Source organism: Eleutherodactylus coqui, chromosome 1 (genome assembly GCF_035609145.1).
Source record: "Eleutherodactylus coqui strain aEleCoq1 chromosome 1, aEleCoq1.hap1, whole genome shotgun sequence".
Taxonomy (NCBI): domain Eukaryota; kingdom Metazoa; phylum Chordata; class Amphibia; order Anura; family Eleutherodactylidae; genus Eleutherodactylus; species Eleutherodactylus coqui.
Window position 1 is genome coordinate 15,996,150 of NC_089837.1, and position 15,293 is coordinate 16,011,442.

General features: G+C 41.6%; 1 protein-coding gene across 4 annotated transcripts in view; it reads right to left on the reverse strand.

The window, feature by feature from the left end:
• Positions 1 to 369: 369 nt before the first annotated feature.
• MAPRE3 (microtubule associated protein RP/EB family member 3) overlaps positions 370 to 15,293 on the reverse strand; it is a 131,067-nt gene continuing 116,143 nt past the window's right edge. For all 4 annotated transcript variants that reach the window (XM_066594391.1, XM_066594392.1, XM_066594390.1 and 1 more), the window contains one exon: positions 370 to 10,529. In XM_066594391.1, coding sequence (XP_066450488.1) covers positions 10,461 to 10,529 — 69 coding nt within the window. In that variant the 3' untranslated portion in view covers positions 370 to 10,460. The remainder of the gene's footprint in view (positions 10,530 to 15,293) is intronic.

Below are 15,293 nucleotides of genomic sequence, written 5' to 3' on the forward strand. Positions count from 1 at the left end.
TTGGTTTTACAATGGATTTCTTCTCATGGCAATCATAGGGCATGGCAGACTTGGGCACACCATTGTCTAGCGTCCAGCTGGCAAGGCAACTCAGCAGCCATCCATTATTACATGGAATAGGGCCGATGACATCACAGAGAGCATCCTCCCTCGGTAAACACATTATATGCTGTGATCAACATTGTAGTATGTAAGGGGTTAACAGTGATGATCCCACAGATCTCTGTTGTTGCAGTGGGAGACCAGCTGTAAGTCACAGCCAACTTTCATTGCAGATGGCATAGGCTCAGTTTATGTCCATTTGTGGGAACCGACTCTCACCTGTGTATATGCACTCTAATACGTATAAAAAGTGACAGAAGTCCAATATTTCCACACCAGTTTATTTGAAATAAAATGTAACACAGATGCAGGATTTTATCAATAGTGTCAGGTCCATGGTGCTGATTAACGGATGATAACAGAGCTCCGTACGTGAGTTTTTGGCTTTTGACAAAAGCCTTGAAAAGGAGACTACCTTGAATTTCCTGCATCTAATCCTTCAATTCATACAAAGATAGTAAAGGAAGCAATTCAAAACTCTGCATTCAGCTTCAGATATGATATGAAATAGGCAACAGCACCAAAAAGAAAACAAAACATGAAATCAAACTAACCAGAGTAAACTCTCAACCAATGCTCCCAACAATGCCATAACCAGCGATCAGTCAAATAACATGCCGAAACCGTCCGTGAGGGTCTCCTGTTCCTCCAGCCGTTCTAAGAATGCAAAATACCAACAGAATGGCTTACATGGATGTTGTGTAAACCTGTTCACATTACCCTCTCAACCAAAGTCGAATCGGAAGTTGAATAGATTTTCAGACTTGGCGAATGTTATAGAGAAATCTAAAAAAACATACAATTTCACAAATTGAAATAAAATTCTAAATGTTTTCAGTAACGTACAATCACAGTCTCGGAATGAGCAAGTGGCATCAGCCTAAAGTTTCTCCTATTCGTTGTCAATTATCTTCAAGGCTGCCACCCGTACGCGATGTGATCACAAGTTCTTTTTTGTGAGAACGCACCCTCGGGATCATTCACACGAACATAATTCTCATCTGTGTGTGCAGCTGACTGCACACGGACATTATTGCAGTTAATGGGGGCTATTCAGTCCGTAAATAGAAAAAAAATCCCAGCATGGCCTATTCTGCTCCGACTTCTCAGATGGCAGCCTGCGATTCAAATTAATGGCTGCACAAAAAAATGTAGACCGCACAGATCACAGCCATGTGCGTGTGTGCTTCTTTATTTGACAGAACATTGCTAAGCAACACCGGGAAAAAATTGGGCCACCTTTTCATCTTTTTTGCATGTTAAAAAAAAAAATGGACACACGCATAGCACACTGATGATGCAAGCGCATAGAAATGGATTACAATTGGTCCAGTTCTGCAGACCAAAATCTAACACACTTGTTTGAATAGGGCCTTAAAGGGGTTCTGACATTAAAAAAAAATAAAAATTTTACTCACTTTGCCTGGCTAAGACCGATCGCCAGACATGTCCCTTCCAGCCGGCATCTTCTTCTGTGGCTTGTAGAAGCAGAGCAGGAGCGGTCAAAATGACCGCTCCTGCTCTGCTCCGTCCGTCCGTCACTTCCGAGGTGAAGAACCCCTTTGTCAGAACCCCTTTAAGGCTATTTCACATAAATGTATTTATAGTCCACGTGCTATCCAAGTCTACAATGCACTAGACGGTGACAGCAGATGCTCCAATTATAGTCAATGTGCTGATTCACACACATTTTTTTCACACGGACAGATGGATTGCTTAAAAAAAGCAGCATGCACTATTCTGATCTGATCTGTGGACGAGACTCGCCTATTCAAGGATGCAAAAAAATGACACAGACTGCATGCAGGACTACACTTGGCTGACGCCACATAGATGAGTTTTTAAGTATTTTTGTGAATTCATCTTTAAGCCATATTCACAGGGCCATGTCCATATAGCACTCATGAAAACGACACATAAAACATATTGGACAGCACACGGACACCCATCTGTTATCCGATGTTCATGGACCAGCCACCCTGAATGTGCTATTCATTCCTATGAAAAAGGATGAGAGTAGGACATCCAGCAACTTTTTTTCACAGGGACCATATGAAAAAACACCTATGAGAATGGCCAAATAGGCTATTATGGGTAAGTGTGCTATCCAGGAAATATATGGACTGAAAATATCGCCGTGTGAATGTTCCCTTAGTGTGAAAAAAAGATGCAAGTCAGCCAACTTAGTGTTCCATACTGAGTAATTCTAATTCATTTTTTGGATCACGAGCCAAGCACCCTTGGGATCTCCTGTCCTGAAACATCATTACAAGCTCAGGGATCATCTGTGGCTGCTTGGTCAGACTCAAATTCACATTCTGAGGCTTTTTTTCCATCTTCCTTTAGAAGAAACCCGAGCATTTAGTAAACCATACACTTGAGCCATATTAGGACTCCTTGCCATGTCCATCTCCTACTAACAGTTTCTTTCGAGCATCAAATGAGCACTGGCAACCTTCCAGTAGACAACCAAGCATGATAAGAGTAATTTTACAAGTAAATAAAAAAATAAGCCATTTCCATTCTCCTTCCGACACAGAAGAGAAAAATAAAAAACTCAATGGGTCAACTATTGCACGGTTGTTATCTTCTGGCCAAGTTCTACAGAACGCTGTGACTTTCCAGAAAAATATAAGAAAATTTATGAAAATTTTCAAAAAATAGACTTTAATTCTTTAGACTTTAGTCAATTATGTCTCATCAGAGGTCTGCTGCCATCACGCCATGCATGATAATGAGGTCAGAGGATGGACAGCAGCAGGTGATTACTGGATCCCATGTGTAGATTTACACTCAACACCAACGACCTTTCCGAGAGCAGTTCACTACGGCCAACGTCCTGCTGCATTTTCAATATACCTGGCTGGCCTTGTGGCATCACCAAGATATATCTGTGAGATGGAAGTAGTGCTAATTCTTTCACAAAAGCTTCACTTAGGGTGAGATTTCGAGAAAGGAAATATAAAAGTGCATGAACAATCTATTTTTTCAAAAAATTGTACACCTCTAGACGGTAAATGCCAATGGGCATCTACTAAAAGTACAGCCATTAACTTACAGTCAGAAATTAAATTAGTATGATACAAAAGGCTTCGAGCTTGGGAGACGGACCAGAAGACAGCATGAAATGGAGAAAGTGGAAGAGAACAACATGAGAGGTAAATGGCGTATAAGTAATGGGTTCCATGGCCTCTGGTTATAGGAAGATGAGCAAATATAACTTAAGGCCCATGTATAAAAAGTGATGGGAACAAATTAAATGATTCTTTAAGGGTCCCATACACTATATTGACAGAAGTATTGGGGCACGATAAGAAGAAATTAAATTTTGTTCATAATTTTCAATGTGGTGTTGGACCGCCTTGTCCTTAAAAACTGCAGTAACCCTCCTTAGCTACTTTCCACCAAATTCCCATAGATGTGTGGAGGGATTTGCCTCCATTTCTTGAGGAGAGCTTCAGATAGTGATGCAGGGAGGGGTGATGGGCAGGCACGACATTGTAGTTCATCCCAAAGATGCTTAATGGGATTAAAATCTGGACTTTGGGCTGGCCAATGAAATTTGCAGACATTCTGCTACTCAAACCAGGCCTTAACACTCCGTGCTGTATGACATGGTGCTCAGCCATGTTGGTAGAGGCACGGAGCTGTACGAAAGTATTGCTACAGGGTAGGTGATGCCACATTGTCTGGAAGGTCTCTGTACCCATTGGTGTTGAGGGTGAACTTCACAATAACCAATGGCTCTAGTCTTTCACACCCAAAACACCCTCACACTGTAAGAGAACCTTCTCCAAACTTCAGTGTTGGAAGATACAGTCACGTAAAAACTGTTCTCAAGGCAACATGGGAAGATGACCATGATTCAGCTTCCACAACACTTGCTTACACTCACAGTCTGAGACTCCAAACACCATCACAGGCACCACTGTGCATTCATTGCTGTGATGTTGTGTGCAGCTGCTAGTCCATGGTAACCCTTCACATGTCGTTCCCTATAGAGGGTTCTGGTACTAATGGATGTCCCAATGTCCTGTGAGACCTCCCAAGCGAGGGCAGACGATGTGTGTGATGTCTTCACAGATCCTACAAGGCTTTGTTGTTCACGTTCTGTCAGTCTACGGGGTCTCCCTGAACGTGGCGGCACCAAGCACACCGGATTGTCTCCGTCTCCCAATAACATGGCCAGCAGTGGACTCTGGAAGGTCCAGGAGTTGTGATGTCCCATACTGATTGGTTGGTGACATCCCACCACCGAACCCCATTGTCAGCTCTAACCTGGGGGCATCTGATGATTTCTGTACTGGGGTCTCCTGTGTGATCCTCTTCCTTATACTTAATGCTCACACATCACCTAACCACACAGGATAGGTGGGTGGCCAATACGCTTGTCAACATAGTGTAAACGACCATGAACAATAACATTTAGCTCTTGATTGATGGGACAACCATTACATTAAATCTGGAGGATCAATGGTAAATAATTTGCATGTGAATACAATTTTCTAGCATATACTCTTCTTGGCTATTAATAACCTGGCTATTATATTAAGCCCCTCTACATGTAAACAGAGCAGCAACACTCAATGCATACATTTCCATCCTCCCAGCCTGTGCAACATACAGAGCACCTATACCCAAGGATACCTGTACACTGGGATACCCATACATGTGGGCATCTGTACATCATTATACTTGTACACCAGAACATCTTTACTCCAGGACAACTGTACACTGCACAGAAAGGATTTCACAACCTAGGCTATGTCTTTATATGTCCATATGTGACATGACTGCGAGTCCTGGTGTTCTTATGCATAATTGTCCTGGTCTATGGGTGACCCAGTATACAGATCATAGAATCATAGAATGGTACAGTTGGAAGGGACCTCCAGGGTCATCGGGTCCAACCCCCTGCTCAGTGCAGGATTTACTAAATCATCCCTGAAAGATATTTGTCCAGCCTTTGTTTGAACACTTCCATCGAGGGAGAACTCACCACCTCCTGTGGTAACCTGTTCCACTCATTGATCACCCTCACTGTTAGAAAGTTTTTTCTAATATCTAATTTGTGTCTCCTCCCTTTCAGTTTCATTCCATTGCTTCTAGTCTTTCCTTGTGCAGATAAGAATAGGGCTGATCTCTCTGTACTGTGACAGCCCTTCAGATAGTTGTAGACCGCTATTAAGTCTCCTCTCAGCCTTATTTTCTGCAAGCTAAACATTCCCAGATCCTTTAACCGTTCCTCATAGGACATGATTTGCAGACCGCTCACCATCTTGGTAACTCTTCTCTGAACTTGCTCCAGTTTGTCTGTATCTTTTTTAAAGTAGGATGCCCAGATCTGGACACAGTATTCCAGATGAGGTCTGACTAAGGAAGAGTGGAGGGGGATAATGACCTCATGTGATCTAGACTCTATGCTTCTCTTAATACATCCAAGAATTGTGTTTGCCTTTTTGGCTGCTGCATCACATTGTTGACTCATGTTCAGTCTATGATCTATTAGTATACCCAAGTCTATTTCACATGTGCTGCTGCTTAGCCCAATTCCTCCCATTCTGTGTGTACTTTTTTCATTTTTCTTGCCCAGATGTAGGACTTTGCATTTCTCGTTAAATACAATTATGTTGGTCGCAGCCCAGGGTGCAAGCTTTTCTAGATCCTTTTGAATACTCTCTCTTCCCTAGTGTTAGCTTTCCCTCCCAGCTTTGTGTCATCAGCAAATTTGATGAGTTTCCCATCAATTCCCTTCTCTAGATCATTTATAAAAATGTTGAACAACTCTGGGTTTAGGACAGAGCCTTGTGGTACCCCACTTGATACATTCTTCCACTTGGATGTGCAGCCACTTATGACCACTCTTTGAGTACGATCACTCAGCCAGTTGTGAATCCACCTAACAGTTCCCTTGTCAATCCCATATTTGGTCATTTTTCAATAAGTATAGTATGAGATACTTTGTCAAATGCTTTACTAAGGTCAAGATATACTATATCCACCACATTTCCCTGATCAACCCAATCAGTGATACTATCATAGAAGGAAATTAGATTAGTCTGGCATGACTTGTTACAATCTCATGCTGGCTCTGGTTAATTACTCCATCTTCATTAAAGTTCTTGCATACATGCTGTTTAATAATTTGTTCAAAGATCTTTCTCGGTATAGAAGTCAGGCTCACAGGCCTGTAGTTTCCTGGATCCACCTTCTTCCCTTTTTGAAGATAAGGGCAACGTTTGCCCTTTTCCAACCTTCTGGGACTTCTCCTGTTCTCCAGGAATTTTCAGAAATTATGGCGAGTGGCTCAGCAATTATCTCCGCTGCTTCCTTCAGTATCCTAGGATGTAATTCATCTGGACCTTGGGACTTGAATTCAGTTAGCTACGTGTTCCTTCACCATCTCTCTGCTTACAGATAGCCTGCATTCTTTTATTCCCCCAATATCACAGAGAAGATCAGTTGATGTTCCATCTACTTTTCTTTTGCATTTGACATACCCCCAAAATGCTTTTTTATTGCTTCTGGCCTCTGTAGCAAGCCTCTATTCATTATTAGCTTTAGCTTTTCTGACCCTTGCCCTACAGTTTCTGCAGACCCCATTATATTCTTCTTTAGATATTGCCCCTCTTTCCATTTGATAAACATATTTTTCTTTGCTTTTAACATGAGTGCAAGTTCTGTGTTCATCCACCCTTGTTTTTTTAAATGCTTCTTATTCTTCCTTCTTTTAGGGATTGTTAACGATTGTGCTTTGAGAATCTCATTTAACAAGATTTCCCAACCTTCTTGGGCATTTCTGTCCTTAAGAACATCCCGCCATTGGATTCTTCCGATCCTCTATCTGAGTTCATTGAAATCAAAAAAGATTTTTTCTGAAATCCAACCTTGAAGTCTGAGTCTTCTCAGGTCTTCCTCCCCTTTTTATCCAAAATTCAAGGATATCCTGATCACTGCCTCCTAAGGTCCCGGCCACCATTACTTCCTCAACCATTTCCTCCCTGTTGGTAAGAATTAGATCCAAGATAGCAGATACCCTTGTTTTCTCTTTGACCTTTTGGAAGATAAAGTAGTCAGCAAGACCGGATAAGAATCTGTTGGATCCATTACTTTTACCTGAGAGAGATTCCCAACAAATGTCTGGATGGGTAAAATCTCCAATGATAACTATGTTGCGCTGGTGTGAGAGCTTGGCCATCTGATGTAGAAAGAGTTCCTCCATATCTTCTGCTTGTCCAGGCGGCCTATAGTAAATGCCTACAATGGTGTCCTTTCTGTTGTTCTCTCCTTGTATTCTTACCCAGTTTCTACAGAACTTCCATGCTGTTTTTATGTAGCGGTGTACAGATATCTATATGCATGGGAGTCCCAGTATAGGGTCTTGGCAAAGGTTTCGAGGCTGATACAAATTTTATTTTCACAAAGTTTGCTCTTCAGTGTTTTTAGCTCTTTTAGTCAGATGTTTCTATGGTTACTGAAGTAGAATTATAAGTATTTCAGAAGTTTTTACACTTTTATTGACAAATACATCGCATTTAGGCAAAGACTCCATATGTACAGTGTTGACCCTTCATTTTCAAGATTTCTGCACTTCGCCCTGGCATGCTGGATATCAGCTTTTGGGCCAAATCCTGACTGATGATGCCCATTCTTCCTAATCAGTGCTTAGAGTTTATCACAATTACTGCGTTTTTGTTTGCCCACCGCTTTTTTTTAGAATTGACCGCAGGTTATCAATGGGACTGAGATCTGGGGAGTTTCCTGACCAAAATTTCAATTGATTGTTCACCGAGCCACTAGTTGTCCCTTTTGCCTTCTGACATGATGCTCCATCATGCTGGAAAAGACATTGTTCATCACCAAATTGTTCTTGAGTGGTTGGGAGTTCTTCTTGGAGGATGTTTAGATACCATTCCTAATTAATTTCTGTGATCTTAGACAAAATTGTCAGCCAAGTCCGCCATCTTGGATTTCAGCTACTAAACGAAGTTCAACTAGTTTGATCTGCTAAAATCAGGGCATAAAATTAAGTCTCAATTTGAACCAAGGTCACGCTCTAAACTATGTTAGTGCAACGTTTCTCTACTTGATCTTAGATCAACTTCTCTTGTTCTTAGATCAAAACTTTGGTGCAACAGACTCTAAACGATCTAAAAGCAATGAAGCAGCAAACTTTGTGAAAACCAAAATTTGTGTCAGTCTCAAAACCTTTGGCCACATTTGTACAGGTGTTCTTATGCACAATGGTCCCGATGTACATGTATTCTCATGCACAGATGTCCCAGTGCTCAGGTTCTATCATGCATGGGTGTCCTAATATACATTTGTTTTCATGCATAGGTGTCCCAGCATACAAGTTGTCTCATGCACGGGTGTCCTAGGGAAAATGTTCTCTCATGCATGGGTGTTCTGGAGTACAGAGATCTCATGCACAGCTGTCCTGGACCACAGGTGTTCTCATGTACAGGGGTCATGGACTACAGGTGTTCTCATGCACAGGGGTCACGGATTACAGGTGTTCTCATGCACAGGTGTCCCGGACTACAGGTGTTCTCATGCACAGGTGTCCCGGACTACAGGTGTTCTCATGCACAGGTGTCCCGGACTACAGGTGTTCTCATGCACAGGTGTCCCGGACTACAGGTGTTCTCATGCACAGGTGTCACAGATTACAGGTGTTCTCATGCACAGGTGACCTGGACTACAGGTGTTCTCATGCATAGGTGTCACAGACTACAGGTGTTCTCATTTACAAGTGACCTAGACTACAGGTGTTCTCATGCACAGGTGTCCCGGGCTACAGCTGTTCCCATGCACAGGTGTCATGGACTACAGGTGTTCTCATGTGCACGTGTCACGGACTACAGGTGTTCTAAAATACAGGTGTCCTGAAGTACATTTGTTCTTATGCACAGGTTCTCTTATGCATTGGTGTCACAGTGTACTAGTGTTCTCATACACAGATGTCCCGGTGTACAGATGTTCTAATGCATGGGTGTCCCAGTATACAGGCGTCCAGGGGAAACTGTTCTCATACATGGACATCCGATGTACAGGTGCCCCCTCCATTGCACAGGCTGTGAGGGGAAGGAGGTAAAGTACAGACTCTCAAATAGCGATTATGGACGAAAACCATCAATCAAGGAGTCATTCAAAAACATACAATATGCATCACGTGTAAGAAATGAAGTTGCAAAACTTCTCGTCCTCTGGATGGCTCAGAGTCTCACATCACAACCTATAACCCATCAGATTGACATGTCATGACATTCAAAAAATTGGGTTGTTTTTCACAGTATGTCATTATCTCTGGTCGCCCAGTAACCGCTTCCTTTCCTGCCTGGGTGACCACCGTCATAAACTGAAATAGTCCCAGGAAGTTGCATCTCCTACACCGCCAACTTGTCCTAGACTCCCCTCGCTCCACTAAGGCAACAAAAAACATGAGAATATTGTACAAGAAGTTCTGCAGTTTGAGGATAACAAAAACATGACTAGGAAAAAAGGCGCAAAGCCAGACCGGGAAAGGAGTGGGGGAGGTGCAGACAGCGGAGAGAAACTGCAAGGTGCTACTTCAGGGCAATGTGTAGAAAAGCCGCCAGAACTAGACCAACACCGGATCTGGTGCTCAACCACTACGGTCACTCTACGCCATGATGTGACTGGCTTAACTATCGATCTGCCAGCTGGAGTCTACAGACAGAACCAGGCGGGTGGTTGCCATTCGGACAAGGCGTAGAAAACGCACAAAAAACTTCTCCGTTGTCTTCTCGGACATCTGGATGAAGACTTCTCCATTATTTTCTTTAATGTTGTGAGAAATCCTAAAAACAAACTGAAGAGGCGGCCATGTTTTCCATGTTAAATACGCCACTCCGTGGAAAGCTGAGGAGTGCAAGGAAAAAAGAGGAGGAGCGAAGATGTAACAGGAAGACAAGTCTAGAGGTAAAAAATACACAACAAATACCACAAGGGCATCCAAGTGGTAAGGAGCCGGAGGTCAGGTCCAAAAGGGTTAAAAAGGAGGAACAGAGACATACGGTATCAGCTATATATCTGCCCGCAGAGGGGTGATGACAATGTCCCGATAGATATGATGAAGTGCTAAATCCATGCCGTAGCAGACATCCACGCCCGCGCCCCGGCAGCGCTGCTCACATTCAGAAGGTTGGTGGCCCGCAGGATAGCAGCCAAGTCTGGCAGGGATGGATGACGGATCACAAGCGCGTGTGCTCAGACTCCAACCTTACTGGTTCATTTTTGCAAAAAATGGCTGATAGGGAAAACGGGCAACGAGGAGCAATATTATTTGTACGATGCAACAGGGCGGAAGGGACGAGGATCGGCGGGGGAGGTGGTTAATATTCATCCTGGTCCTCGGCTTGAAGCTCATCATTCTCATCATCTTCTGGTGGAGCAAATCCCTCCTGTAATGAGATCACAACAGAGGTTAACCCCTTCCCACTGTGCTCCTTTTTGTTTTTTCATTTTTATTTTTCCTCCCCCCCTTAAAAAAAAAGGAACACTTTTTATTTTCCCGGTGGCAGCTTGTGATTTTACACACGAGTTGTGTATTCCCATGATACCATTTAATGTGCCGTAAAATCTATTCAAAAACTTCAAAACAATTTCTAAAGTGGGGTAAACTAAACATGGAAAAAATGTAATTGTGCAACTTTTTTTTGTTTTTTTTTATGGTGTACACGGTGCAATTAAAATGCTGTAATCTTTATTGTGTGGGTCGGTAGGATTACGGCGATACCAGACATAGTACTTCTTAGTGTCTCCATCTTTTGACCCTCAGATCCAGCCGCTTGAGGGATCATTCTTTGGGAGGTGATGTGTAGATTTTATTGGTACCATTTTGGGGTACATGTGACTCTTTCATCCCTTTTTATCCAATTTTTTGTTTTGGACGGGATGACCAAAAAAAAAAAGCACAATTCTGGCATAACATCTCCTTATTTCTGATAACACTCGCCATGCAAGATTAAAAATGTCAATACTTGGGACTTTTATAGACACAGTGATACCATTTTTTCCCTTTATTATCTATTTTTAATTATGCAACAACTGGGAAAAGGGGCCTTTATTCGCTGCCAGGACTATCTATAAATAACAAAAAATAACAAAAACTTAAGCAAAAATCAGCGCAGAACTGGCATTAGTCCGTGGCTGAAGAGACAACCACTACTGGATAAAGAAGCACCAAGTCTTCCTTCTGATGACTCCTAAGGTTCTTAGACAATCCCCAGCCCCAAATCAATGATCTTTATGTGGGGTAAAGTCTCCAACACACTGACTGATTGTGAGAACGGAGTAACATGAATCATTTGATCACTGGTCGCACTTTATGGAGTGTTTGAGAGCAGTATATTACATGGGCCGACGCGTTTCACTGGAGGGACCCAGATAACCTCTTTGTGTATCCATATTATAACTTCATAATAACAACAGGTCATCAATTGGCAAACCAGCGCCCGGGTACCGCTGTCTGCCAGAACCTCACTGAAATCTGCAGGGATTCTTGTCTTTTATCTCAATCTGGCAGAAGAGGAAAATAAAGATATTCCAGGGTATGCTAAACTGCTGTCCCTGTTCTCTTCCAATCCAGTCTGATTGGGGACGCTGCCTTATCCAATAGTACCATTTCACGCACCATATAAGAGGTTTTATTTACAAATTTCAAAAATTGTGTTGAATTAAAAAACCACAATTGTGCCCCTTTCTGACCCCCGTAACTTTAATTTCCCATTGATGCAGCTGTGTGAGGGATTGGTTTTTGTGAGGTAACCTGTAGTTTTTACTGGTACTCTTTTGAGGTACATATTATTTTTTGATTGCTTTTCATTCAAGTTTTTATGGAGGTCAAGGTACCAAAAAAGGGCGATTCTGGCACTGTATATTTGTTTGTGATAGCGTTCACTGTGTGGGATTAATAATCTGATATTTTATTAAACTGGACTTTTTACTGATGCAACGCTATCAACTTTTTAAATTGTTTTGATGAGATGACTAGGTATATATATGTATATATATATAAGGCATTCTTAATAGGCAGCCCTGGGGGCCTTCAGAAGGCCCAAGGCTGTCATGGTACCAGAATGGCACCCCAAGCTCTCATCGTGGGTGGCATTCTGGACACTTTAATCTCTATCAGGCCATTTAAATGTGGCTGTCAAAATTGACAGTGCCATTTATTATGGGCGGGTGTCGTCTGTCAAAGACAGCTGATGCACCCCATGAATGACTCCCAAGTCTACTTCATACAATGACACCTGACATGTGCCTTACATATCTGGTACACGTCAGGAGGGGATTAAAACAGTTGTGCCATGACTTAAGGTTATCCCCTATCCACAGGATCGGTCATAACTAACTGATTGGTAGGTGTCTAACTGCTGGAGCCCCCACGATCCCAGTGGTTAAGGCAGGCGAGCATGTGCATGTTTGACCACGGCTGCATTTATGTACAGTGTCAGGGAAAGAGAGAGGAAGGACTCGATCAATCCCGCCTCTATCGCCGATTTGTCGCGGATCAACTACTCCGAGTGCTCTTGCCACCATGACCGCTTGTCACAACAGAGCCTCGATCGATCTAGCGGGGTTGCAAGAATACAGGTGGATTTGTACCCAGCTTTCCCAAGCCTGCAGAACGAAAGCTCAAATCACCCCCCTGATCCAGTCTAAACGCCTCCAGCACTCTTCTATACCCACACACTACCGCTGCCACCACCAGCTTTTATCACAGGTAAGCTGGAAGCCAGACTATGAAAAAAATAAATTATTTTTGGAGTTATGGCTCGTTTTAAAACGGACAGGTTTTGACTAATAAATTGCAGATGTATTCTAGAAAAAAGACAAGCAGTTCTAAATATTTATAAGTATACAAATATATACAGAAAAGGATGTTAAAGTGCACATAAGGTTTACAGGTATACACAACAGACAGTGCTTAAAATACACAAGGAGGAAATAAAGGAAGATACCAGATTAGGAATGTTAGGCCCAAGGTTCTAAATTGTGCAGAGTCACGGAAATAAACTGGAAAGTCCTTACGCCACAGCATATCTCTAAAACAGGGGGATCAGACAGACCCTGTTTTTAGACGTTCAGAGTTTCCCCAGAACACACCTCTTTCCGCCCCCTCTGAGGTCATTCAGAGGGGGCGGGTTAATGCATTCGTACCTGTTGAAAAACCATAATTCCTTATTTCAGCCATATCTCCACAGGAGATTGTCCGATCGGGAATATATGCCTGGCATATTTCCAGTCATGATTTTATCTACTCAGTGATACCAAGCATGACCCGGAAATTATACTCAGATATGCCTATTGCGGGTGTTCTGAGGCCTGTTCCGCCATTCGTTTAGATGCATTTTAATCGACTGGCCCATCGGATTCCGAAAATATAATTCATATTGGGCTAGGACCTTCAAGCGACCAATAATCCTTATTAAGAGATTTTCCCCTTAATTTGACTCTCGGAGCCAGGGTGTCTGTGAGAAATAGTCTGTATTAATGTCATTATACTACATGGAGACCTTTAGGACCCCGTTCTCAGGCTCTTTGGGGGTCCTAGTGGTGACAGAATTCCTTTATATTTACATAAACATTTGAGTACCTCATCCATTGCTTCATTTTCTTGTACTGATTTTGACCTACAGAGCTGTATTCATAATTCTGCTGACTGGCACTGCTCACCTATTAGTACCACAAACCGTAGCTATGATCCCATAATTCATTGCACCTGAAAGCACTGTATTCTGTGGAATGATCATGGGCATAATTAGACCTTACGGGGCCCTGTAGTCCTGTGCCATGTCAGTAAACGTCCTTAACTTGACAAGATATTTGATGATGCACACAGTAGTATAACAGAGGGACAGCGAGAAATGCCATATACACACAGTCCATATATACAAACAGTACACATATATATATACTATACATATACACAGTACCCCTATATTATACACATATATACATGCACACAGTCCATATATACAAACATATATATATATATACACACACACACACACACACACTATACATAAACACAGCACCCCTATATTATACACATATATTCATACACACAGTCCATATATACAAACAGTACACACACATATATATATATATATATATATATACACACTGTACATATGCACAGTACCCCTATACTATACACATATATGCATGTACACAGTCCATATATACAAACAGTACATACACACACACATATATATATATACTGTACACATGCACAGTACCCCTATACTATACACATATATGCATGTACATAGTACATATATACAAACAGTACACACACACATATATATATATATATATATATATATATATATATATATATATATATATATATATATATATATATATATATATATATACTGTACATATGCACAGTACCCCTATACTATACACATATATGCATGTACACAGTCCATATATACAAAGAGTACACACACACATATATATATACTGTACATATGCACAGTACCCCTATACTATACACATATATGCATGTACCCCGTCCATATATACAAAGAGTACACATATACACAGTACCCCTATATTATACACATATATACATGCACACAGTCCATATATACAAACATATATATATATATATATATATATATATATATATATATATATATATATATACATACACACACACACACACTATACATAAACACAGCACCCCTATATTATACACACATATTCATACACACAGTCCATATATACAAACAGTACACACACACATATATATATATACTGTACATATGCACAGTACCCCTATACTATACACATATATGCATGTACCCCGTCCATATATACAAAGAGTACAAATATACACAGTACCCCCATATTATACACATATATGTATATTGTACAGATTGCCAGCCTGTTACTGATTTGCACAAACCGCCATACGTGTGCGGTCTGACATATCAGCAACAGTCAGCAGAACTGTTAGGCTAGTTAGGCTGATTTTGCCGCGAGAAAATTGCGGAAAAATTACGTCTTTGTTCCCTCGATTTCTGAGCGTTAGTGAAGCCCTTTTTTGGAATAATCTGGCCTCGTTACCCATCGCACGTCATTAACATGAAAGTCAATAGAACTTTCTAATGTTAAAATCACAGCGCAAGTTTGTTGCGTTGCGAAGCGAT